At 35.4% G+C, this 27,507-nt stretch overlaps 1 protein-coding gene across 1 annotated transcript in view; it reads right to left on the bottom strand.

Annotated features, from left to right (window-relative positions):
• Positions 1-400: 400 nt before the first annotated feature.
• The window catches only part of VPS13A (vacuolar protein sorting 13 homolog A), a 99,719-nt gene continuing 72,612 nt past the window's right edge, over positions 401-27,507 (bottom strand). Inside the window, exons 56-72 of the mRNA XM_054178686.1 lie at positions 26,876-27,022; positions 26,234-26,315; positions 24,877-24,946; positions 24,281-24,386; positions 22,642-22,755; positions 20,822-20,967; positions 20,631-20,712; positions 19,745-19,858; positions 19,127-19,202; positions 18,857-19,020; positions 18,494-18,539; positions 18,114-18,237; positions 16,582-16,696; positions 6,787-6,872; positions 6,032-6,155; positions 4,503-4,577; positions 401-2,074 (exon numbers count right to left, since the gene is read on the bottom strand). Of these exons, the coding sequence (XP_054034661.1) occupies positions 2,024-2,074; positions 4,503-4,577; positions 6,032-6,155; positions 6,787-6,872; positions 16,582-16,696; positions 18,114-18,237; positions 18,494-18,539; positions 18,857-19,020; positions 19,127-19,202; positions 19,745-19,858; positions 20,631-20,712; positions 20,822-20,967; positions 22,642-22,755; positions 24,281-24,386; positions 24,877-24,946; positions 26,234-26,315; positions 26,876-27,022 (1,722 nt within the window). The 3' untranslated portion in view covers positions 401-2,023. The remainder of the gene's footprint in view (positions 2,075-4,502; positions 4,578-6,031; positions 6,156-6,786; positions 6,873-16,581; positions 16,697-18,113; positions 18,238-18,493; positions 18,540-18,856; positions 19,021-19,126; positions 19,203-19,744; positions 19,859-20,630; positions 20,713-20,821; positions 20,968-22,641; positions 22,756-24,280; positions 24,387-24,876; positions 24,947-26,233; positions 26,316-26,875; positions 27,023-27,507) is intronic.

The following is a 27,507-nucleotide window of genomic DNA, read 5'->3' as shown; positions in this document are numbered from 1 at the left end:
GGGGGTGGGGGAACATGTTGACTTCTGAATGCTTCATTTTAGTTCTTGGTGTTAAGGCTTTTAGTTAGCACAAATGACCAAAATATTTTACACTCTTGAGGAAAAATGTAATCTAGGAGGAATTGTTATGTTTTCCAAAACACTATCTTAACCAAAGACATGTATTTAAAACCAGTCCTTCAGCATTGATGGTTATAATTGATCACATATTACTGAAGAGCCGGCCAAGACTTGAGAATCAAGAGATTGCTGGCAAAATAAATGTAAGTTAAGGACTAGCGATATTATTAATTGAAATAGAGGCTCTGTGAAGAGAAAATACTTAAAATAGGCTGCAACTGAAAAATACAAACTACTTGCACGAGGTACTAAAATTGGAAGTTGCAGCACTGAGTAAATCCTGGGGCTGGGAAAGAGGGAACAACACAAGAATAAAGATCATGAGGCCATTAACTGAAACAACATGCCTAAGATGAGAAGTGACAGAAGAAACATATATTGGTACTTAGTGTACCTACTAATACTACTTGTCTAAGGCAAAGTATTCCATTGGCATGATTATAACCTGAGTCAACACTCTTGGTACGTGCTTCATGTACAAACAAGCAGAGTAACACAGTTACTGTTATAGTTTGGCATTCTCTTAAGGTCAATTTACACTTTATGGGAGAAATTACAAGATTAAATGTATTTTGTAACCCACTAAATGGTTCCTCAACACCAAAGGCAAGATTTACAGTAAATTAAAGAACTGCAACTGTAGGTGAGCATGCTAGTAATTTTAGATTGTACAATAATGCAACCACCACCAGCAACATCAGAATTGTATCCTGTAGCTATAAATACTCTAAACAATTTTTTGGGAAAAGTATCTTGGCAGCAGGTACTTTCTATATGTATCAGATAGTTCAAAGATTTTGAAATGGGAATTTACAGAAATCTTCACGTAACAATGTGCTGTTTCTTGTATTTTTTATATCAACTGCATAAAGCATTCAGCAATACCGTGACTACTCTATCTAAGAAATAAGCAGAACTGCACACATCCAGGCTCTCCCTATTAAAGTTCTGTTGTCTGAACATGAAATTTAGAAAAGCTTCTTTGGGTACAAAAAGTAGATTAAAGCAACTGTGAAATACTATATTTATTATTTAATATAAACTTGACTTTATTAGTCACTTAGCACACAATACTGTGTAATCCAAGGCATTTATTTTTGGTATGCAACAGTGCATTTATAACCCCATAGACTCCTTCTTGAATTGCAATAATGTTAATAACATTTATTTAAGATAATATGCTTTAATTATTATTTCTAGTGCAGCAATATATTAATTTTCCCCATAATGCATTTTTGTTAACAGTTATATTTTCAGTGAATACTGACAGAGGTGCTCCAATGTTTCCTTACAAAAACCCCTTGCAATAAAAGTGATACTGTATTTTTAATTCATTGTCACCTGGTCCATTCACGTACAAAAAGAAAATAGTATTGTTAAATAAGCAGTCACTCCTGTGATCATCTAAATTAGGACAGAGGGTCAGTAGCCTCCTCCATAGAATTTGATTTGTAATATCAGTGACTATGAAGTTAACATTTCCTTTACTAAAGAAATCTGAATTTCAGCACAGCCTTAAATCATATGAAAACTAAAGACAGAGTATTGACTTTCAGAATCAAATTAAAAGGTTTGCTCCAAATAGTATCCTAAGAATTATTCCAGAGTTCAGCTTCAGTATGAACTGTAACAGTAAAATAAATTTCTTTTACACTGTATATATAAAAAATGAAATCTGGAGTTCTTGCATTAAAACAAGTCAAAACTTGGCAGAATGTTTTTGATCACTGCATTGTTTTTTTAAGCTAACATCATCTATTTTTGTGATATAGCTACAGACCACCATGACCATAACAAATAATTCAATTGCTTTTGTTGCTGATATTCAAATAGTTCTGCTTGTTAGAGAGGAATGAAAAGGTAGCTGTTCAGCCTTCTTCGCATCTTGGTGCTTCCCCATTCCTTACAATTTCGGCTGATTCTCTCTCGCTTCTTCCAGTTTAGAAAGAATCCACTGTGTGAGGGAAAAGTCAAAAATAAAAACATTTCCTTAGTAAAAACCATACAACGAGGCTGAAAATTAGATCAGTTGGCCAGACACTTCACTACCTAGTCTCTTCCTAACTGAATTTTAACACAGTGCTCAGAATCCTGCTATAGTTTGTAAACCTATACCCCTGACCTTCTGATATGAAAAGGTACCAATGTACATATCAATATCTGACGTTGAACACAACAGGTAATTGATTTGGTTGGTTTTTCCTGGTCTCTATTTCAATGAACAATATTGTAAGAACTAAATTACATCATTTCACCCACATCGTTATTAATTCTCTGCCTCTCTGCATTAGTCTGCAACTCTAGACAAATGACAGTGATAACAAAAGATAGAGGCAAAAATAGGTTGCAGCAATGTGATGATATTTAGAAGGAAGCTTTCTTTAACTAAAAAAAGGGGAGCACAAAGGAGGCACTGACATGGAAATCCAGGGTAGGAGATTAAGTTATACAAAGGGATTGCCATGAGAAAGCTGCATAATGCTTTCAAGGAAATCAGATTCTGTTGTGAGATCAGGGTCTTTGTTACAGACCTTTAGGATCCTCTCCTTCATATCAAAACCTTGCCCCCTCAAGGAAACCAGAGCTTCTGATTTGCAGGATGGTGAAGGTTTGAAAGAAGACTTGGCTGTTCAAAAAACTACTACTCCCATCAGAATATGGTACTTCTTATAGATGGAACAACCTTGTAGTGTCCAGTAGCCTAGCACAATGCTCAAACAGCAGTGTCACTGAAATGACCTCAAGCTTGTTCTACTCTAAAGGTTGCTAGTTTCACTTTACTGTTCCTAAAACACTTTCTTCAGTGTCATCTCTCTATACACACAAGCACAAGTGTCACAGCTGCAGAAGTGAGCCATAGTCTAAACAGCCTGGAAGTAACACTCAGAAACTTACATTATGTAGAGTAATCCACAAGGCCCATATGGCAGTTTTTAAATGAGTACTCCCTCTACAAGATAAAATCCCATTCCTGACAAGGACATTTCCTCTATTTGCTTTCCTGTTGGCTTTGTGAGACTCACAGATCTTTCCAGGAAAATACGAGAACTCTTATTTTTGTGATGAGTGCACACAACTTCAACTTTCTTTTCCTTGCTTAAGATCTATGGTATACATAACAGGATGCACCAGATTGACTTTTGGAATTGTTCTTGGTTTAGCTGGGGCACAAGAGACTACTGAACCTCAATGCTGTCCCCACCTCGACACAGCCAAAATAGGAAAAAAGATGAGCTCAGTACCTCCAAGGAGTATAGAGAAGGCAAATTCAGTGCAGTGCTCTCAAATATCTTTACAGTATTTATAATGCTTTTAGAGATAAGAGTAAAACAGTATCACGTATCTGTGGTTAGGAACTACTCTCATGAAGACAAAAGCAACTGAAAATTGATAAGATCACAGAATCACAGGTTTACAGAATGTTAGGTTTGGAAGGGACCTTGAAAGATCATCTAACCCAGCTCCCCTGCCAGAACAGGATCACTTATACCAGATCACACAGGAAAGCATCCAGGCAGGGTCTGAGTATCTTCAGAGAGGGGGACTCCACAACCTGCCCTGGGCAGCCTGCTCTAGGCAGCCTGCTCCAGTGTTCTGCCACCCTCACAGTAAACACTTTTTCCCCTCATGTTTACATGGGGAGATGCAACTCTCACAGACTATTTCAAAGCATGATCCCAGGTTACCATATCCCACTGGTGTGAATATATACAAGACTAATTTATTGTTTGTAAAAGTAATTAGTCATGTTAATAAAGATAATAAAGAACTTTTCACAACCTGTCTACCTTACAATTCTGGTGGCAGACCTGAATTACTCATATTATCTGTTATTCAGTGAACCACTCATATCATATGTTATTCAGTGATGCCAAAATGAAGAGATCATACAGAACACGTATGTAATAGTAGTAGTAATACCATACATCAAATAAACAATTTCTGCTTCTTTTAGAGACTTTCTTCGTTCTTCAACCAAAACTGCATCTTGAGGAACAGAGGAATGTCAGTCCACCCCTCCAAAATACAACTAAGGGTGATTTATAAGTATTGTTTGTTCTATTAAAATGACCTATTTTAACTCACATTCTTGATTGTTTAGGTTTTAATAGTAGTTGTGCCAACTTAGATGTTTGACAGCTACAATTCCAAAGATTTATGTAAGGAAAAGTTTCATTTTGGAATTGAGTATTTTTGAAATTCAGTACTGAATAATCATTAGCATTTCCATCTGTGCAATAGCTATGTGGAAATCCTGAACCTTAAATATACTTGTTTGTTTTTTGTGGGTTTTTTCTTCTGGTTGTTTTTTAGGGCTAAGAATGCTTCACTTTTTAAAACAAATTTAGCAGAGTATAATTGTAATAGTATTTTGACTTTACCTTAGCATCCTCTGGACTTTTAAAATTAATAATTTTTCCAAATTCTTTCGCATGGAACACAGACTTAACTCGTTCCTGAAAAACCAAAACATAACAAGAAAACAAAACCTTAGTAATTAATAACTGAAGTTAGTTTCTTCAAACATTACAACTCAGAAGCAGCTATATGGTTCAGCCAGCCACATGTACCCATTACACTAATCGAAGTATCTTTACATCACATGCACACATCCTGAGAAACTTCTTTTTCTGCATGAAAGCAGAGTAGAGTGGAAAACTCCAGCAATGACAGACTTCCCTTTTTACCATGGAGACCAGACTATAAAGGTGTGTAGGAATGGAAGGCAGATAATAGAGTATTTGGGTTAACAAAATCCAGTACTCTACCTGGTTCAAATTTTAAATTCTTCTTGAAGCCACTACCTGGGTGGACATTCCGTCAATACTGACTTGCAAGTAGTGTTATTGGGTAGTGAAAATAGAAACTTAGGCTTCAGAAACAGAAGATAAGCAATGCTTTACAAAATACAGTTTTCAACTACAGATTTCAGTAAAGAACACACTGCACACATGTGAATGGACTCTGACATAAGTGCTGCACAGGGGTAAAGATAGCTATGTTATTCAGTATTGTCTGAAATAGTAAAAGTTCACTTGCACTCAGAAATCCAGTTTGGAGGATTCCAAACCAATATGGCTCTGCCCTTCATGCTTGCTGCAACAGAAACAACCTGATTGAAGAACTGAATGACTTTGTAGCTTGTCAAGACAGTCCTGATAACCAAGATGTGTTAATTACACACATGGAGCTCATTAAAAACAGAAACAAAACAGAACAGTGTCAGGTACATTTATCAACTGATATTAAATTCAGTTAGCATTTCAACAAGACTCTAGGAATTATTTTTTTGTAAAGGAAACTTGGCTCTGTAAGTACAGTCAGTCATCAGTGGTCATCTTTCTCCCTGTGTCCTGCACCAGGTTTACCACGGTAGGTAAGTTTTAGTACTTTTGAAAGGAAAACTTGCAACTGACAGTAACATTCTTCAGCTTGCACTGACAGAGATAAGCACATCACTAGGGTTTTTATAAAGATATTAATACCTTATAATACTTTTGAAGAATTGGATTACTAGCAAATGGAACAAAACCCCCAAACCTTCAAGCACAGTATGTGCAAATTGTATTGCTGTGATAGTACAATCTTTGGGAGTGCAAGAAGGCAGAAGTCCATAAATTGGTGTATTTCCCCAGAGTCCACAAAGAAAATACCCTGCAATCTTCTGAGAGTTTTGTTGTATTACCATTTTCCAAGCTATGAATACAGCACAAACTGATGCCTCACAACAAAAGGTTCCATGCTCAAAGAATAATCTGTAAGCACCAAGTCGCTCACACTAAATTTCAACTCCCTTCTCTGAATGCATCTCAGCTAGATGAGAGGTCAAGAATTCAAAAGAAGGGGAACAGGAATTCAAAGCTGAATGAATAGCAACACAAAGAGAAACCAAAACGTTAGGTTAACATACCTTGGCTTCAATGCGTAATCTTCTGCCATCGATGATGAATGGTTCTTTGGTAAATTCATCGTAAGTGTATTGCCATTCACATGTCAGCTGTCCAAATGTCCCTTTTGTCACAAACAGCACACCACTAGGCACCAGAAAATAAATTAGTGTCTTTAAAATGACCCTAGAAGCAGTTACAAGTTACCCTAACTCTGGTGAAGTACTCCTTGTTCCAAAATAGTTTTCATCTAATAATATAACAACCATACAGTGTAATCTCCAGAGTTAATTTTGAACTTTCCTCTTATTTAAAGACTGTGTTTATAGCAAACCCCTAACACTACTTTTATTTACACAAAAAAAGTTGTACAGACCTAATTGAGAAGGATCCCCGACAGCCTACTTTGTAAGACATTACTGTTTCTGTATTACCCTTTTTTCCTTCAATATGCTAATTTGTAAGTGAATCCCAATTTCACTGACATCAGCCTAACCAAATCTATAAAAAAATTCCTCATTTGAAGAAATCATAAAACCAACATTCCCTTTCTCTCCTTAAATACAGAAATTACTACAACACTCAAAATAACATGCTCCTCTACCAAACAATGCTGCTGCAGAGCAAAATTAACAGCACACTCAGCATTCTTTCCCCATTGTTTTATCTACATCCATGGCAGACATGTCAAAGCACAGTTACTGTTCAGCAATTATTAGGGCATGCACATTTGGATGATAGTTTTGAGCACTTATTATTCAGAGTCAAAACTGTTTACCTTTTCGTAACCATTAACAGGTCTGTACTGTTGACCATAGCATGTGCAATGTATCTGAGTTTTGCAAATCTTCCATTTTCGATTTTCTAAAAGAGATAAAAGTTTTATAGCTTTGAATATGCTGGTATAAATTAATGTACTAATTCTGTACAAAAAATGTATTTATGGTCCAAAAGGCTAAATTATAACAAAGCACAGAGCATATACTTTAAAAAAACAGGATGCTTTTATAAAGTCAGACTATGACTAAAAGATCTGTGACAGCTAATGTGCATTATTACATATAATTATTCAGTTGCTATTAATGATGATATGCAAAATAAAAATCAACCCCAACCACGATGGCAAGGAGCAATGGAATTTCTCAGAATGTTTTAGGACTCACTGGTTTTTAGCATGCCTAACTTCTGCTAATACAGGTCTGACACAACAAAAACAGTAAGGATTAATTTCCTCAAGTCACCTCCAAAACATTAATCTTTTTGCTTAATATTTTCCTGCAATTGCTATAAATATTCTTTCAATTGCTATAAATATTCTTTTAACAGAGAATAAATTTTAAATATGATTGACAGTAGATGAGTATAACATGACTTGGCAACCACATGATTTCTGACTTTCTGAGCAGTGAGTGACTAAATCAGGAATTAAATTAAGACTACTGCATCTTATAATTGGGAATAGCAACATAACTGAATTGTAGAATCATAGAATCAATAAGGTTGGAAAAGACCTCAATGATCATCAAGTCCAACTGCTTGCATACTTCCTATCTGCTACAGACTGAAATGTAAAACAGGTTAGTATAAACCAGTATGATTCATAAAACTTAGCTATAAACATTCTGCTTCAGGTGTATGCTAATATTTAAAAACATATAGGTTAGTTCTCAATGCACTGAAAATAGCAAAATAATTTCATGAATATTTCTCACCGCTATAAAATGATAAAATATACCCTACAACTTCAAATTTTGCTGCAAGGATAAATCTACCTTCCCAAAGAGACTTTTGAAATTATGTGGTTCCTCAAAGATGCTGGTTCTTCAGTAACTAAAATGCAAGAATTATTTGAGTAACAGGCTTCCAAAAAGTGAGCTTTCCAGAAAGCTCTCAAATTTTGGACTATTTCTCTCTCTCAACTCTGTTGGACTACAAAAATCACTGCTGTTGATCATGTACCTACCTACTTCAGTCACTGTTTGCATTTATTTCTTCAAGAGCTAGTCTCAGGGGCAGGCTGAATACAGCAAGAAGAATGGCATAAGAAATGATAATTTAAGGGCTTGGAAAACAGATAATCACATTATTGTTATTAATAATTGAAACTTATTCAAGCTTTATCAAGGGGTTGCCATGCCTCTAATTTGAACCCTTCCCCTCCCTCTCACATTTAAGTCCAAGTGCCTACTGCATAACTAACTAACCAGAAGTCCTCTCCTTAGTTAGCCTCTCATGAGGTTCAACATGAGTAAGTGAAGCATTCTGCACCTGGGCTGGAATAATCCTATCAATACAGGCTGGTGGATGAGCTGATAGAAATCAGACCTGTGGAAAATGACTTGGGGGTGCTGATGGACGAGAAGTTGGACATGAGCAGACAGTGTGTGCTTGCAGCCCAGAAGGCAAATTGCATCCTGGGCTGCATCAAAAGATGTGTTGCCAGAAGATTGAGTGAGGTCATTCTACCACTTTACTCTTTTCTGGTGAGACCTCACCAGGGGTACTGCATCCAGCTCCAGAGCCCTCAATATAGGAAGGACATGGACCTGATGGAGAGGGTCCAGAGGAGGGCCATAATAATGATCAGGGGGCTGAAAAGCCTCTGCTATAAAGACAGGCTGAAGGAGCTGGTGTTGTTCAGCCTGGAGGAGGCTCAGGGGAGACCTAACAGTGGCCTTCCAGTTCCAGAAGGGAGCCTACAAGAAGGAGGGAGAGAGACTGTTTACAAAGGCCTGCAGTGATAGGATGAAGGGCAATGGCTTCAAAATAGAGAAGATTGGATGTTAGGAACAAGTTCTTTAATATGAGCGTAGTGGAACACTGAAACAGGTTGCCTGGTGAGGTGGTTGGGGTCCCAACCCTGGAGATGCTCAAGGTAAGGCTCTACAGGGCTCTGGGCAACCTGATCTAGTTGATGAAGACCCTGCTTACTGCAGAAGGGGTTGGACCAGATGACCTTTCGAGTTCCCTTCCAACCCAGACCATTCTGTGCTTCTGTGGTCCTTCTAGTTTAGTTTTTAAAAATACTATTTGTATGTGAGATACAAATGTTGTAATGTTTGATATCCTTCTTGAACTCAAATGAAAGGAGATGTAAAAAACAATACTGTAAAGACCATTACTACTGAAAAAGTGGTTATAAAAGTGATAACCTGAACAGTGAGAGAGAAGGGTAAGTTGAAGTTTTCAATTGGATTTTAGATTGTCTTTCCTTATCAACTGATTACTCTCCAAAGGGGGAGTTCTGAAGGCAATTCGCTGTTGCTGCTAGAAACTCCCAAGACTCCATGTGTCATTCAGCTTACGTTGTAATGTGACTTCTTCAAAAACTATAGAACTGCTACTTTAAGCATCCTAATCTGGTATAATTACATCACACCCTCTTCACAGGAACACTTAATAATTGTAAGCAGTACTCTAGTCACTTGTTAGATCCAGCTTGAATGTGTGTGAAAAAAGATGGAAAAATATTAAGTACAACCTTCCCCCCAGCAATATGTAAAATATTCCTTTTGCTGCCATGCAAAATTCTCTCTACATCTTTTATCAAAGAGAACAAATCTTTTATTGCCTACTCTGTCATTCCAGTTATCTTAATGTGCAAACCACTCCCAAAGCTTTTGTCTTGAATTCTAGGTTCCATTCAGTTATGATCATCTGAATGGTTAAATCCTACTGATCTACACTTTTATTATGATTACCACATCTAGATATTCTGTTTCCTGCACTGACTTGTAGAATCAGAAGAGAAATGTAAAAGTATTTCTATTTTCTGTAATATCTGTGAGCAAACAAGCTGGTGTATGCTTTGCCTATGATACTTTTAGTTTTTACCTGCTTTTCCTCCACGTTTGCATTTACACTTCAAGCACAAACAAGCTAAAATAAAACTGACTCAAAAGTGTTACGTTACTCTGAAATACACCTAAGCCTTCTGTTTAGGAGTTATGTGCTAAGAATCATGCTCTTCCCTTTAAGTCACATGACAGGTTTTCCAAAGGAGGATGGAGAGTCACAGAATGTTACGAAGGGACCCCTAGAGATGGTTGAGTCCAGCCCTGCTGCCAAAGCAGGATCATCTAAGCTGCACAGGTGAGTTTTAAAAGGTTTCAGAGGAGACTCCACAACCTCCCTGGGCAGCCTGTTCCACTGCTCCATAACCCTCACCATCAAGAAGGGTCTCCTCGTGTGGAGGTGGATCCTGTGTTCCAGCTTGTACCCACTGTTCCTTGTCCTATCACTGGGCATGACCAAAAAGAGACTGTGACCTTCATCTTGACAACCACTCCTCAGAATAGAATAGAATAGAACAGAATTGAATTAACCGGGTTGGAAAAGACCTTTGAGATCATCAAGTCCAACCTATCATCCAACACCATCTAATCAACTAAACCATGGCACCAAGTGCCATGTCCAGACCCCCTGTAAACACCTCCAGTGATGGTGACTCCACCACCTCCCTGGGCAGACCATTCCAATGGCCAATCACTCTTTCTGTGAAGAACTTCTTCCTAACCTCCAGCCTAAACTTCCCCTGGCACAGCTTGAGACTCTGTCCTCTTGTTCTGGTGCTGGCCACCCGGGAGAAGAGACCAATCCCCACCTGGCTACAACCTCCCTTCAGGTAGTTGTAGACAGCAATAAGGTCTCTCTGAGCCTCCTCCTCTCCAGGCTAAACTGTAACTCATTTAAGGTAGCAGCAAGCTAGATGGCATGCATGAATGGATGCCTGGTAAGAGTCAGTACATTGTTCAATATAATGAAGTTGTTTTGAGCTGGGGAATATAATTTGTCCCGTAATTTTATGACTTGAGCTCAGCCCCAAGGTGTGTAAAGGAAGGAGGGAAAGGAAGAGTATAGCACACACTAGCCCACTCTGCAGATGTTCTTTGGCAGACTGAAGTAACACTGAGATATGAGAGTCCATTCAACCCCATTCCACCACTGATCAGAAGCTTACCTCACGACCAAAAAAGGATCACCAAATTGAAAGCTGAACACCTCCAATACAGTAGGACACAGGACTGAAGCACAGCTTTGAAGGATTGTCTTCTCTACAAGTTTACATCCACTGCAGATAGTTGGGCAGCAACTTTACCTAACATCATAAAAAGGCCCTCACAAGCTCATACATTATAGAGGCAAATTAAACATAAAAAAAGCTTTTGAATTAATTTTCATTTTGGGTAGGCTATGAAACAGAAATCTCCACTGATTTCAGGGTACCAGTGTCAATAGCTTATGTTTGTAAGCCTGAAACTAGCCTATCTTTCAGCTTTATTCACTGACAGGAAGACCAGTGATTTCTGACAGGTCTATAGCTTCTAATAATGACTAACAACAACAAAGGCATAAACACTATTAAATGATGCCTCTAGGATCTCTGCACTAACTGAACTCTACAGAATCTCTTGAGAAAACAAAATGACCAAAGAGCCCTGATCAAAGGGGAAGTACTGGGTACCATTAAAGATAAAAAGAGCACAGTCAATTCTTCACCGCAACAAGGAGGAAGCCTATGAATTCAAGTTAACATTATAGAAGTCACTTGGGAACAGCTGAATCATTGGCTTGGTCTGTAGCTGAGAGCAACCTGAGCTGAAATGATGGCACTTAGTCCTGGACTCTTCACTAACAGTACAGGACTTAGAATTTCGATTCACCAGTGAAAAAGCAAGAGGAAAAACAACTGTGCAGCAAAAACCAAAAAGCTATTAAAATACATTAGACTGAAAGAGGAGGGAAAAAACCAGATGGACTGAAAAAAAGATGGACTTTTTTTAATATGCCACTTTAAATCCCTAAAGAAAATAAACACAAACTGGGGATTTTTTGCATTTTTGGGGCCTTAAATGATTATCACTTTCAGCTACTTAGCTATTATATGTTTGACAGATTTTTATTCCAGACCTTACAAATGCATTAAATATTGATATCCCAGGTGGAACAATTACATTCTGTTATTCTAAACCCAAATAATTTCTTCTCTCAATGTACGTTCAGAAGTTGCTAGATTCAATACAGAAACAAATAAAATACTTGTACAAAATGTCTACATTTTTATTAGTAGGAAAACTTCAAAACCAGAAACATATTCCATGAAAGAGACAAATTACTCTAGGGCATATAATCACATCTGCCAGCTATAATGACAACTTTTTTTACTGTTTTGGTGGCGCAAGTTTTTTGTTTGGTTGGTTTGGTTTTGCTTTGTTTGGTTGCTCTTGTTTTTCAGTAGCTAGCATTTCAATCAGCCTTTCAATCTTTTAAATTATATTACAGTAGAATTTGAAGTAGTGATACCTGACCCAGCAGCACTACCATTCATGCTAAATTTTACTTTTACATTCTGTAATTATTTGTGGTATTGTAAGTTAAAAAAATTAAAATTACCACAATGTGATGGGGGGAAAGGGGGGGAAATTGTACTGTTTCTAAAAAACCCAAATTCTTACTTCTGCAGGGATGATTTTTCAGTCAATAAAAATATTACACTTCTTTCTAAAGCTTTTTTTGAATGAGGAAAAAATAAATTGTGTTATAAAACAGACATGCATTTCCTTGTCATTACAGAAGAAAACATAAGTCTTACAGTCTAAAAAAGAAATTCCTGACAGGTCAAAATGGAAAATGTCAGGTAACAATAAAAAATTTCCCAAACCTTCCCATAAAGTTATGCCTAATGATTACATCAACTTTAGGCATGATGTGTTTTCAGGACTGAAGATCAAAATTACTTCCTACATTCTTCAAAGAAATACCTGAAATCCATTTGTACCTGAAGTATTCAAAATCCCTCCCACATTGTTTCAAGCAGGAACCCCTTGCAATACAGTCTTCCATCTACTTTGCCAAGACATCCTTTTGAGACAACAGCATTTCCAAATAAGTAGCAATCACTATCTGCAGAAATCTTAAGCACCAACAGCTTCAGGTAAGACAAGCTATGAGTTTGTCCCTTCTTTTATCTGGGAGATTACAGGCATCTATTCCTTGGCTCACTGCCCAAGAGAGCAGACCATACAGCAGCTTTTGAAGGGCATCAAGCCAGAACAAGTGGTGTTACAGAATGTAATGGCTCATCCTTCAGAATTCTGACAGCTGGAAGACAACAGACAATGAAGGACATGGCACCCACTTTGCTAAATATGTAAATATTTAAGCAGCTCTTATTGCTTTAGAGCAATTCTAATTTTTCAGATGCTGGCAGAAGAATTAATTCTTGCTACAATACTTACTGATAAGTAAATACCTATTTCACAATGTCTTTAAAATGCAATAAACAATCTAAATTTAGCAATACACCAAAATAAAGAATGAGAAGAGTGGGCAGAATAGAATAATTTTTAAAGAAACAAGTAACTTCTAATACTATATTGTATAAATAACCACACAGAATTATAGTGGTTCACTGATGGGTTCCACCCCTTCTATGTCTAGGTATAAATACTTTTGTATGTTACAGATGTTTAACTACATAGGGCATTGTATGACTACTGTCATTTTCACCAGCTGTCCAGGATTTTGTATAACATTTAGTTCTGGAGTAGACTTTTTACTCAGTTGCTCTTGCTTTGAAAACAAAAACATTTATTTAAGAACCAAATTAATATGGCCACAGACAAAAAATAACTAAATAAATAATTACTTCACATATTAAAGAATTCCACAGGATACACAAAATAAGTATTTTAAATTTATGGGGAAAAAACCAGTTAGAATTTAAAAGTTTATGTTAAACAGTTCTTTCAAAATATATGTATCTTATCATTGAAATACTTTTATAGGTCACTTTGTGCTTTTACATAGTCTAGTTCCAATAAACATGAGAAACAATGCTGGAACAGAACAGATGAATCCATTTTAGATCTACTTTAGACTAGTTTATTGTTAAAAAGAAAAGCAGACAAAGTATTTTTTAAATATGTAATCAATAAACAGTCAAACAGCATTTTAACAAAACTAATGACTGTACAACTCAGTAAAGTTTTAGTAAACACATTTAAAAGCATTCCATCTAGCAAACTGTAAATAAAACCTGTCAAACATTTACAGAATTTCAGAAACATTAAATACACTTCATAGAAACATATCTGAAAATAACTGTCATGGTATTACTATTTATTTGTATTATTCAATACTATTTTCAACTGACGTCAGGTTTTACCTATAAAGCTACTTTTATTTTTCGCTCTTTCACCTAGCACTAATCATCACACAGTTTATTTCCCCACAGGTTTTTTTGCACAGTTTTAAAGGTAAGAATTTAGGGTAAGACAACTCCACTTTCTCGATGGGAATTATAGCAGAAACATTTAGGTCAACTTAAAGGTCAAAAGAACGTGACAAAGGCCATGAATATCTGTTCAAGACCGTATCATCCTAACTGTCATCATCATCATCATCATCATCACTACCACTGTGAGTCTTAGTCCATTCCCTGTAGGCCTATGTTTTCAGAAAGCATGGTAAGGAAAGAAGAAAGCAGAAGTATTAGTTTAGAAATGTTAACTTCTCTAGCAAATTTGCAAAATAAAAATTCCAGAAAACAAAGAAATTAATCACTTACATCCTAGTTTAGGACACAGCTTGAGAAAATTAAATCACCTATATCCTATGTCCTCTAGTCAGCATATAAAATGTCTAAATCACAAAAATGTTTTGTTCCAATCTAATCCAGTAATCTGTTGAAAATGCTAGAACACAGTGAGGCAAGTCACCAGACCTGTACATATAGCAATAACACAAAAAGGGAGAAGAATCTTTTTTCACCTTTTAGGAAAGTATTACACTATTCAAACTGCTTCAGCTAGGGGACATGTGATACACTGAGCCTCATGCAAAACAAGTATCTCTAGAACCTGAAATATTAAGAATCAAAATCATTAGAACACTTGAGGGTAAAATAAGATTAAGACATCAAGCACATTATGTCAGAAATTGATGTCTGAAAACAAATAAATTATGTAATTCATTATCTGTCTTGGCAGTCTACAGGGAAAACTACAGCCCTGTTTGGGGCTTTGAAAAATGTTTCTTTGAGAGGAGTTTTGCCTTAGAATCTTCAGTACTGAAAGCTAATATAAAACATACAATTTTCCAGCCTTAGCTATTCTCCAGTAGTAGTTGCCACCTCAAACTATGACAGGAGCTACACAAGGCAATACTACCTTTCTGCTTTTTTAAGTTGGATAATGGAAGATGTTGGTACTGCACTCAACAATACCATAGAGAAAAACTGGAATTAATGTTACACTGTTGAATATTTCTCAAAAAAAACCTAAAATGCAAACATACAAATATTTGAAACAAAAACACTGCAAATTCACTACTTAAGTCTGCACAGCAGAGCTGACTACTAGCTTGCTAGCATTTGTTTCAGTGGTATGCTAGAAAACAGAAAAAGGGATGTTTTAGAATTAATTTTCTTAACAAAAGAGGGGGAATATTTAACAATAAGCCTATTCCATCCAGCAGTATGCTTTAGTTAAGGTAGCTTATAAAAGTAGATCTGCAACAGTAGCTTTGAACTGGAGAGCACATGTGAAAACTACCTCTTTGGAAGAAAGGAAGAGACGCTAATTGTTGTTGAAGAACTTTCACAGTCTGCTAAACCTAATCACCAGTGAATATTAGGACAAACATAGCTGAGATGCCTCAAATAGGCCAACCCTTTTCTACCAGAATATAAAGGACACAGTAATGAAATGCAGAAGAAATAGAAACAATCAGACTGGAACTCAACATGAAACAAAGAGCTGTGGCACTTCTCAAAATAGTAAAAAGAAAAATAAAGAAATCTCACCAAAGGCTACTTCATTCTTATCTACTTCTCCAAAAAGGTTATTAAAAAGTTATTTCTGTATGACTTCTCCCACAGATCACTGGCAATCTGTGAGACTTTCAATGTGCATTTAAAATAGTGTTTACATTCGTTCAATCAGTAAACTACTTTTATTTCTTCCATTTGAATATTTCTAAAATACAGCTTTCATTCTAGCAGAGAAAAAAATCAAAACTTTCTAAGTAAAGTAACAGCTGATACCTGCCTCCAGTTTGCCTAAATGGCAGATGAATTATTAAACGACTGCTGTTCAGAATGGTCTTCATGTAAACAGTATTTCACTTCAAAACTGTTCACATGCTTTCACTGGCTGTAGCATCACATACATTGAGCTACTTTAAGTGTATTTAAAACACTGGTTTATGTAAAATTCAGATTTAAAAATCACTGCTTACAACCAGCATTATAAAGTGACTTGAAAACATACTTTTGTGCTTATAATTTTTTTTCATAAAAAATAAAAATTAAAGACATAAAGCTTCCAAAATACTCTCTATCTTGAACAAATCTCTACAGATATACTGGTATAAACTACGATGTCTTTCTCAAAAGGTCAATCACAGAAACTGCATCAACAATATGGTCCCAATCCTAATAAAGCAAATGGAACTTCTTGACTATTTTGTCACTAGTTGGAAGGGAATTTAAGAAATAGGAAATTCTGCTAAATATTTATTTCAGAATTTCAGTTGTTACAATTTATGTCAAATTATCTTTCATTGTCTTCACCTGTAACATTTGACTTCCAGTTCCATCTCTTAATCTGTAAGGTCTAATAACTCCATCTTCACTGAAGAAGCGAGGTGGGCGCAGGCTTATCACATCTTCTGATGAATCTGCAACTCTGACAATAAAGTAGCAAATTTAAGGTATGTGTCAATATGTATACTCAGCTATAATATTTAGGAAAGGTTCAACTGTTTTGCATATGTATCAACATTGAGCAGATTCTCTATCAAATGCTACCACATTTTACTCAGAAATACATTTCAGAGAATGATTATTGGAAAATTAGTTGGCACAAGGCAGCACACGCCTGTGAAACTTAGTGTCTTAGTCTTAGTACTGTACTTCAAAACCGCAAAATTTTAAAGACATCTGTGCCATACAGAACTTTTTTGAAGCTTTTCTTGCATTACTGTGCTAAAGAACTTTGTGCAAAACAGAGACTGTCAACCTTATTGCACCAAAAGCTCAACACCTCACTAAGAGGAACAGGGCCATTAAATAGATGTATTCAGGTGAAGCTACTAAATTCCCCCTCAAAACACTTTCTCCTACTTTACATACTGCAGTGTGAGATAATCCACAGCAATGGTTTATTAACATGAGACTACCTTAGGATTCAATATGCAGTCCTAAAAGTTCTTGGACTAAACATCCAGTATGTTTCCTGGCATGACCTAGTAATCTTGGAATTCATTTCACAGCAGTAACAATATAAAAAGTAACTTTTAATACAGCTGAGAAGTCCTTTTTGCCAGTATATTTGGGGTAAATAGTCAGCAAATTAAGAAAGATTTGTTGTGTTACGAAAGTTGTGGTGTTTAAACAAGTTAACCATGAGCCAGCAGTGTGTTCTTGAGGTCAAGAATGCCAGTTGTATCCTGGAGTGCATTAAAATTACAACCAGCAAGATGAGGGAGGTTCTCTTACCCTTCTGCTGTGCCCTGGTGAGGCCACATTCAGAGTACTGAATTTATTTCTGAGTTTCCCAATTCAACAGACACAGAACTACTGAAGTGAGTCTAATGGTGGGCTACAAAGATGATTAGGGGACTGGAACATCTGTCTTACGAAGAGAGGCTGAGAGACTGAGAGGGCGGGGTCTTATACCAAAAGGACAGGTGTACAGAGGATGGCGCCAGTCTCCTTGCAGTAGTACCCACTGATAGGAAAAGGGGCAATGAGTGGAGGGTCCTTCTCTACAGAGACTTTCAAAATCCACCTGGACACATTCCTGCACACCCTGATCTAGGTGAAACTGCTTTCGCAAGGTGGGAGAACTAGATGATCTCCAGAGATCCCTTCCAAACCCTGCCATTCTGTGATTCTGTGAAATGCTATCAACTGTGCATTTTTTAAGAGCCACCTATTTATTATATAAATAACAATATGGATAATTTTTTTTCCTAGCTCATCAATATTACCAACAAAATTGAGAGATCCAGAAACACTGATGCAGAAGTGATATGAAGACATGATATACTACGGCCACTGCTGTTGGCTGCTTTATGGCATATGTCATACTTCACACTTACTTTTTAATACCCTGAAAAGTGCTGCTTGCCATGTCTATGATTCCTCCAGTGGGCCTGGCTACTGCTCCCACTAAACCTTTTCCAACACCTTTGAAAAACCCAGCTGCTCCTTCTTTCTGAGCTCCTAAAAGGATTAAATTAATTATAAATTGTTATATACCATTACATTTTTCTTACAATCTTAGCAACATTTATTACCATTTAATTACATTATTTAATATGCCCCCTCCACACAAAGTTCAGGTAAACAACATTTATACAAAAATCCAGTAGGAATATAAAATTTTGATAAAAATCTTTGCAACTCAAGGCTTATAATGTCTCATCAAATATTAAAAACGTATCGTGAACTGTTAATGCATCAGAAGACCTAAACTTACCTCTTATTGGTTTTGTAACTATTCCTGTTATTCCACTGACAAAACCCTAAGAAAAGAAACAGGAGACATCACAAATATAAATGCTTTCATACTGTATCTTTGTTTCATTTTACATTTTTCTTTCTAATTCCTTGCTGAATAGGTTGGAAGTGTATGTGTTGCAGCATTCCAAAATTCACTACAAGTTAAGAGGCACCTGCTTCACAGTTTTTCTTAGTTTTTCTTTAAAACCACCACTCAATTGTGTCTTTGTATTTGCAAAACCATAATTAACTACTCTCTAGTGACTACAGCAGCCTATGTATTTGTTAGTTTTGCCTGAATAAAATTCACTAGTATTTTCATAACTATTTTCCTCCTTACAGAAACTAATCCTTTTCCACCACGAGTGATACCCTCTCTCAGACCAGTAGGCTGTTTATTCATGGCTTCTCTCCTTTTCTGCTGGTAATCCTCATCCATAGTTATTGCAGCTACTCCTTTTGCCATAGCACCAGTGATTCTTGATGCAGCACCTGCCAATCCACCTAGTGGAAAAGAAAACAAAGTAAGATTCCAATGCAGTTTACATCTGCAAATATCACCTATACTACTTATTGTTAGGTATGCTGCCATGAAAACACTGAAACTTACCAACAGCTCCCCCTACTAGTGCCTTAAGTCCTAATGCCATTCCTTCTATAAATTCCTCAGGACCCTGGATGGCTCCCTAAGGGGAAAAAGAATCCATTTATGTTAAGCTTCAAGTAACATGACCTCCATATTTTTTAAAATCTTACGTTTTTCTAGGAATTTATATATAACAAAGAGAACAAGAGCACAAGACCAAGTGATGAAGCGTGGAAGTGCCCAGAGGTGCACCTGTGAAAGGAAGACTATTTTCAAATAAAAATTCTTTCTCTGAAGTCTGCCTATGTTAAGGCAAACAGAAAACAACAAAAAAGCAAAACAACAACAAATCAACCAAAAAAACCCACAAAATCCAAACACCAAACAAACCAAAGAGTATATTTACTTTGAAATATAAACAATAAGGAACAGTCTTTCATGTATTAAATCAAACGGACTACTCTCTCCTTCTTATCTCAGTTGGGTTTTCCAGTAACTTTCCTTAACACTTTCAATTCAATTTTTTTTTACTTCTAATATACATTTAAAATCAAAAAAGCTACTAATACATTTGCATTTTCAATATGATTCATATCTATCTTCTTATACTTCATTTAATAAGAAGGCAGCAGAGAACTTTACCTGGTAAGGTTCATAGAAGAACGCTTCAACTCCTTCAGACAGGCCTCTGATGAATCCAAATGGATTACCCAAGACATCAAGGCCAAGAATAAGAACATACATCTGTTTAATAGCCTAAAATATAAATAGTTATTAGGAAAAACATTTCAGCTACACTAAAACAAAGACAAAAAATACAGTGCACTCAAAATAAAAAAAAAAAAGTGCAAGTAATGTGATCTAAAATTATTTTAATATGATTTTGAATGATTTTAACCCCTCAAAATTATTTGGAGAAGTAGCTGTAGTTGTATTAAAAAGGACCTTACACTGAGTAAACATATTAATTCACCCAAATAAATGTTACTTCTGACAAGCATTTCACAAATAACTGACATTAATGTTCTCAAGATTTTACATAGATAACTCACTGCCCAATTAGAAACCTCTATAGGTAGGCTTTTTCTCCTAGAAGATGAACAAAGCACTAAATCAACACGTCCAAAGCAACATCATAGAATGGCTATCAGTGATGGAGGAATATAAGAGAATTAATTCCTCTACACAAAAGCACATCTGCTGAATTGTCTCCACTGGATGACAGGACATCAACAGTACACAAAGGTCAAAAAAGGACCTTCATATTCTACTAATGCCCAAGAAAAAGCATTAATATTTCAATACCAACTCTGAAGAGCTGCATTGTGTTTGCTTCCACTATCCATTCATGCAAGTTTTGTTATTCATGCCACCTTTCCTCTAGTCATAATTTGGAAATGGTACCCTCCACTGAAATAAAGGCAACAGAATTCTGAAAATAATGTCTTTTATTTTCATAGAACCTAAGCACACAGTAGTTCTTGCAAAATCTAAATTTACTAAAATATTGACATGTACTAATTCTAACCTGTTTTGAATAATGTCTTGCAACTGCTGACTGGAGCTGTTGTCTAGTACAAAAGTGGTAACTGAGTTCAAAGAATGCCAACCTAAACAAATATAAAACGTAAGTCATTATGCAGAGCAAAATAAAATATAACATATGCAATATGGGTTTAATTTTGGGAATTAAACTTTATAACCATATACATAACCTACTTAAAGACAATATCTTGTACATCTGTGAGAGTGGCACCTATACTCTTCAGCAGGAGATTCAAGGACTGAAGTGGTATCAATTCATTCTTTCTTTCTTCCTTGTTACTATCTTCTCCACCCGTACTGAGCGAAAAGCTTAAGTGTAACTAAAGGATAAACATGAGATTGGGAAATAACATGGTTGGTTATTAGAAGTATTATATTTCTAGCTTCACAGTGATCTGGATGATGTAAAAATTGAGATAAGACTTTTCTAATCTTGAGTGATATCAGGCTGATTTCATATCAGAAAACAAATACATTATGTAGACCAATTAAAATCTACTGACATTTGACACCAAAGTGAAATGCTGCAACCACCTTTAAGAAAACAAGAACTTGAAAATGCTTACTTATGTTTTCACATAAGGTCTTTAGACTGTTTCAGATATAATTTAGGTTATTAGCTTGTTCCCAAAACATTGTTTCTGTAACTAATATCCCAAATCAAAGCAGATTGAAAATGTTTACATAGCATGGCATCCAAAATCAATGAAAAAGAAAAGCCTGAAAATTAGCAATTATTAACACACATTTCACAGGTGCTAAATAAACACTGCAATGTGTTTACAAGAAAACCACCACCTATGCAGAATTCAATTAATTCTTTCAGAAATTGAGAGTCTCAAAACAGAAAAGTGTTCAAGTATATTCAGCAGTTTTCAAAATGAGGTAAAAAAAGTTATGCCTGTTACTGATTAGCTCATTTCAAAAATACATAGCTCATCATTGTCACTTAATTTACAACCCTGTGTTGACTTTGTAACTGTTAAAGGCTAATTTTAGACTGATATTCTCTCTTTCTCCTCCATGTAATTTTTCTTGTCAAATATGACAGAGTACACTCAAAAATCAGCTTTTGTTTACTTTATTACAAAGTGTTCACTTTGCTGTCTTAACACATAAAAGGCATTTTATGTTTGTGAAGTTCTGAGCAGTTCTTGCAATAAACGAACTGGAGGCATACCTACAAACACCTAAATGCAGACAACCTGAAACTGTTACTAAGAAGACTTGGAATGAGTTAGGCTAAGCTCTTTACATAAAGCTAGCCAAGCATTTCCTGGCATTGCTTGTTTCTAATATCTTACCAGATACTGTAAAGATGTGAAACTCAAACTGTTCTTTGATATATTTCCCATGGGATGGAGGGGAGATTCTCTTACTAAAACTGCTATAGATCCTACAATTACTATCACAGCTTTCACAATGTCTGTCAGCTATTTAATAATCAAATCAGCCAGGCAAAGAAAGGTAAAAATGCATCAGAGTTAGATTTGGACATACAGGCTGTTGTTTCCGTGTAAGTACACCATGCTATTCAACAGCTGTACCTCAATGGTTACAGGAGTGAAGAAATAGCAAAAAAAGGCAAAATGCTTTTCCACTTAGTAAGCAATGAAAGAAACAGAAAATATGATTGCACAGTAATGCTGGCTGTGTATGTTTTCCAGAAATAACCTAATTCCCCAATCCACACTACAGAGTCTGCATACAAACTGTAGCACTTTGCAAGGTTCTCCTAAATAATAATCACTTAAAAAGAATTAATGTATATGAAGAAAATCATGGATAGGAATGAAATAATGAAAATTTTAAATAAATATTGATGTAGGCCCCATGTAAATTAATTATAACAATGAAAGCACTTTTCCAGGACACATCTATTTTATTTTTGATCACTCCTTTGCATCTTCATTTCCAGTGTCTACTAACTTGTAGGAGACACAACATTTTTCAATTCAAGAGCAAACACATCCTGTACTATGAAAAAGGCATACCTTAATTGGAGAGATATGAAAGTATTCATACAAGCTGATCTGTGATGTGTCCATTGATGACACACTCATCAGTTCTTCTTGAAGAGATTCAACATCCTTTTTGAAAAGTTCTAGCTGTGAATACATTTTTAAAAAAATTTTTAAATTTAAGAGTAAAACCAATATGCACTTGCTACTGAGATGCCATACACTGACTAAACTGATTATAGTTTGCTTATCTCATTTTTCACTTAGAGTCAACATTTTAGAGACCTTTAGTCTGCTGCCTTTTTTTGTGTGTGAAGAGGAGGAAACATATATAAAAAGACAATCTAACATAAATCTATTTAACAGTAAAGATAATTTAAAAAAATAAATCAGTTTTTATGAAAGTTCAAGTATCAAATATTTCCAAAGTAGAGTTGGGGCAATTTTTACCTGGATCAGACAAAGGGAACACATATATATCCTTCTGAACGCCTAATACAGCGCACAGGTTTTTAAGTACAGGGACTAAAGCCTATTTTCCTTTATACAGAAACCAGACTTCAATACACTCTGAGAAGATCTCCATCTAGCCCTTCTCTCTTTTGTCCTTCAAAAGACATAGCTCCTTTACAACAGTTTTTGTAAAATTTTTCATACATGGGCCAGAATTTTAAATAACATTTCTAAACATTTAGAATGAAAAGACTCAACCAGTCAAAGAGAATGAAGTTTCAAATGAAAACAGTGTGAGAGGTCTTTCCAGAACAGTAAACCCAGTAAATGTTGCCCCTTGTCCTATCACTCCAGGCCTTTGTAAAAAATCTCTTTCCATCCTTCTTGTAGGCCCCCTTCAGTAAGACAACACCTTTCAGTGCCCCATCAAAAAGGACCTCTATTCAACCAAGGAAATTGTTTGGTTTTGTTTCATTTGAACCTGAAAAACTCTGTTCCCTGTGCTGCTTTACAGCAGTATCTGAAATTTTCATTACTACTTCTCAAGCAGACTGCCTTGCACTAGATATTACTGTATTTCATTTCTACTATTCCTACATACAAACCCTTTTACTTTTCCCTCTACAGTAATTCAATTCCCTCCCACTGCCCTCTCCTCTTCAACATCAATCTAAAAACTGTATCATCCTATTTTATAATTTTGCATAAAATTACCAAAACTGCTTTAATTTTCTAGCTAATTTCCCTCTCCATTCCATTCACATTCTTCTGCTCCTGTATGCAGATAAGTTTTACTAATTTCCTGATCAAGATTTTCCTGTTTAAATTATTTTTTAAAATTTTATATTTTTAAACAAACTACATTGAAGAAAGTCAATTGTTTTCACTACCTTCCTGTCTTGGGTTCTAACCCTTTCGGCACTAGTAAGGCCAAAATGTATGCAAGAGCATTAGTTTCTTTCTTTCAAGAAGGCATTAAAGCTTTTTTTTGCATATCATGCAAAATCAGGGTAAAAGTTTGCTGTTTGGCAATTAAAAAACCCTCACAGCTAAAAAACTCTGCTCTTAAAAGCCTCAGAGCTTCATATTAGTCTCAGACACAAAAACTGATGAGCATTACCACCACCAAAGACCAAGTTATTTTTTCTTGATGTAAATATAATTTAAATAATTACAAACTTAAAATCTATTAGCCTTGGAAAAAGTAAAAGAGTTCTACCTCTTGGTCACTTGGCACATCAGTCTGTGTAAAGAATTCAACCAGTGCATACAGGAAGCCAAGATCTAATCTGAGATCCATTTCTTGTATCAAAACCTTAAAATACCTACATAAGAAACAAAAAATTACAGTTTTAAGGTGTTTTACCAAATCATGTAACATAACATAAAATTTTATCCAGAGTATTTAGACCACTTATGTACTAACTTCAGGTGTGATTTTTGTTTGGTTACTTTTGAGGGGTTTGCCATTATTGGTGAAAAAAATGCTTATCATAGTAGTATAAGATAAATAAGGTTCCTCTAACAAGAAATATTTTAATCAAGTACAGTATACAGCACTGTTAACATGTTTGGTTTTTTCTTTCTAAATTAAAAGATGCCTTAGAAAGACATTTAAAAATCCATGCTTTGGTCTGCAATTACACAAATAATAAAGGGAGATGAGTTTACCTCTCTCTAAGTGCTTTTATCTTTCCAAAAGTGAGTTGGTGTACAATTCTCTTACATTTTATCTGCCCCTATAGTAATTTCAAATGTAAAGCTTGATTATACATAATCAATAGCAAAAGAGATGGAACATGTCAAAATACTTACTTAATATGAGATATCTGTGAATGTCCTGCAGTTCTCATGACAATACTGACATCAGTGAATGGCTTTGGTGCTATGAAGTTGTAAAATGAAAAGAATCAGCATAGATTTCTGTACGATATACATACCATTGTATTTGTAATACAAAAATGTCTTTTTTTGATTTTTTTGAAACCTATAAATCAGGATTACATAATGGATATGACTGGAAACAGCTAAGTCAGGAAAAAGAGCAGGAAAAGAAAGGAAAAGGAAAACAAGGATGAAATGAAGTATCAAATTCTATTTCACTGACCTCTGAAAATGTAGCATTTTCACTTAAAATCAAACTAATAGAAAACTGACTTATTAGACTTATGCAATTTCTCTAGGCATGGAAAAAGATTTTTCAATGGCTGACACCAAAAAAAAAATTTAAAAAAATGAATTCTGCAAATTTATGTGCTATAGTTTGAAATTGATCATATCTAGAACAAATACCTGACATCTTACTAGCTTCTGTGCAAAATTACAAGTAGTATTCTTTATCTCAATCTAGAATCCCTTCTGAGTTTACTCTGGTCTTCCAAGGGACTTTTCCCTGAATGAGATAATGGAAGATTGCAGTTCATCACATAGCATATTGACATGGAGCTCTACACTACAAGCAATTGAAAAGTTGGGAGGCTACACACAAAACAGGCAAAATATAATTTGCTCTCTACAGAGCTTACAAATGGTGCCTCGCTTAGCAATTTTGAGTTTAGCCTGGCCCTGGCACACATTTCTTTTTTGACTAATTAAGACTATTTCAGATAGCTTACTAGGTTGTCTATTACATTCCAGCAAATTTAACAACATTATTGAGATAAACTTATTTCTATCAGGTAAAGAAAAATCAGATGCTAAACATCAAAAGTGAATCCTCACTGCAACCAAACTCCAAATGCAAGTAATAAAGAAACAGTACAACAGATTCACTACTATCAAGACAAACAACAATTTGATCTGATTTTCTGCAGGCAACTGTCCACAGTTTTAGTTGTGGTCTGAATGCAACTGCCAAAAGCCCCTGTTAAACTTGATCCAAATATAACTTTCATGTTATGCTCTCCAAAATAACTGAAAAAATGTGTCAAAAAGATGTGCTTAAAAGTTATGGTATTAGTGGATGAATGTAATTTTGTTTCCTTCTGACTCTAACTGTTTAAATGGTTTTCTGTATATTTCATTATTAGAAAAAACTGCTTCCTTATCTGTGTTGTCTGTAGTCAGTAATCTTAGAGAATTTGTCTGATAAAAGTGACACAGTTAACTTCAGTTCAAGCAATTTATCTTGTAATTTTAGAAGTAAGGATTGTGTTAAACTAGAACAACAAACCTGAATCCAAGGTGATGGACTTTGGAGGTTTAATAGGATAGAACACAAAGGGAAATATGGCTCCAGGAATCTGGTTTTGTATCTAATGGGGGTAATGACAGGACAAGGTGCAGCACATTAGCTTTCAATAGTGAAATATATTAAAATTAGGACAAACACAAGACCTATGAACACTACTTGCAGCATTCCATTACTTCAAACAGAGAAAAAAGCAAGCTGCTATTGTGCTTCAAAATACCCTTATTTTCAAAATTATATCATCCAATTCAAACAGTCCAAAACCGCTTCTCTAAATTGGTTGTAATAAATTGTTCACATAATTTTTACAAAGGATTGTGTTTTATAACATGAACATATGTAAGGCAATAAATTGTACCTATATTTAGTTGATTGTAAAGAAAAGCCACAGGAAAAAGCATGGAAGGTGAATGGTAAACATTTTTCCTGCACAGTCACAGCTGACTGGGTTTTCTTTCTGGAAGCATTTAAGTAATACTTCCAAAGATCAAGCACTGATGTAAGAGTCAATGAATATAATTAAATTAAAAACATGACAAATCCCAGAAATTCTGAAATTAAATCCAAGTTTCAATAGAAGTTTCTTTTTATATAAATAACTCACTGTTTCTTGACAAATCTTACCTGTATCCTGTAAATTTGAATTCTGAAAGACTTCTGATGTGCAGATGAACTGTACTCTACTTTTAAAGCTGGTAGATAATTCCTTCTGATAGGAATCTCATTTGGTTGTTGAATTTTCATGTTCATTCCATTAGGAGTTAAACATACCTATTGTATTATTGAAGAAAATTTTATCTATGTGTTTCCAAAGGCTGCCTATAAAACACTTCAACATTTGCACTGTTAATTAACACTGTAAAAGTAACACTAAAAGTTTTGTAACTTTAAGTCAGATAACCTCAAAAGAATCAAGTTTTGTCATAAATTTCAATAGCATTAAAACTACAACATATTATGTTATTTGGAGGATTACTAGCACTTAATACACAGCTTTCTGGAGGAAAAGTAGAGTAGTAGAACATAATTAGCTATGACCAAGATAAAAATTGGCTTACTTGCCTGTTCCATGCTCATTTGCCTACAAGACAATTCTAATGACTATCTATAATTTCTCTACAGACAAGGGCAACAACATTTTGAGCATGATGTGCTTTTATATCCTACAGTAATTTCTATAATTACTTTTTCATACCTGTGTTGTTGAATGACACATTTGGATTATCCCACTTCAAAAATACAAGATTCTGTGCTAC

Source organism: Dryobates pubescens, chromosome Z (assembly GCF_014839835.1).
Source record: "Dryobates pubescens isolate bDryPub1 chromosome Z, bDryPub1.pri, whole genome shotgun sequence".
In the NCBI taxonomy this organism is placed as follows: Eukaryota; Metazoa; Chordata; class Aves; order Piciformes; family Picidae; genus Dryobates; species Dryobates pubescens.
This window is presented reverse-complemented; position numbering and strand designations above follow the sequence as displayed.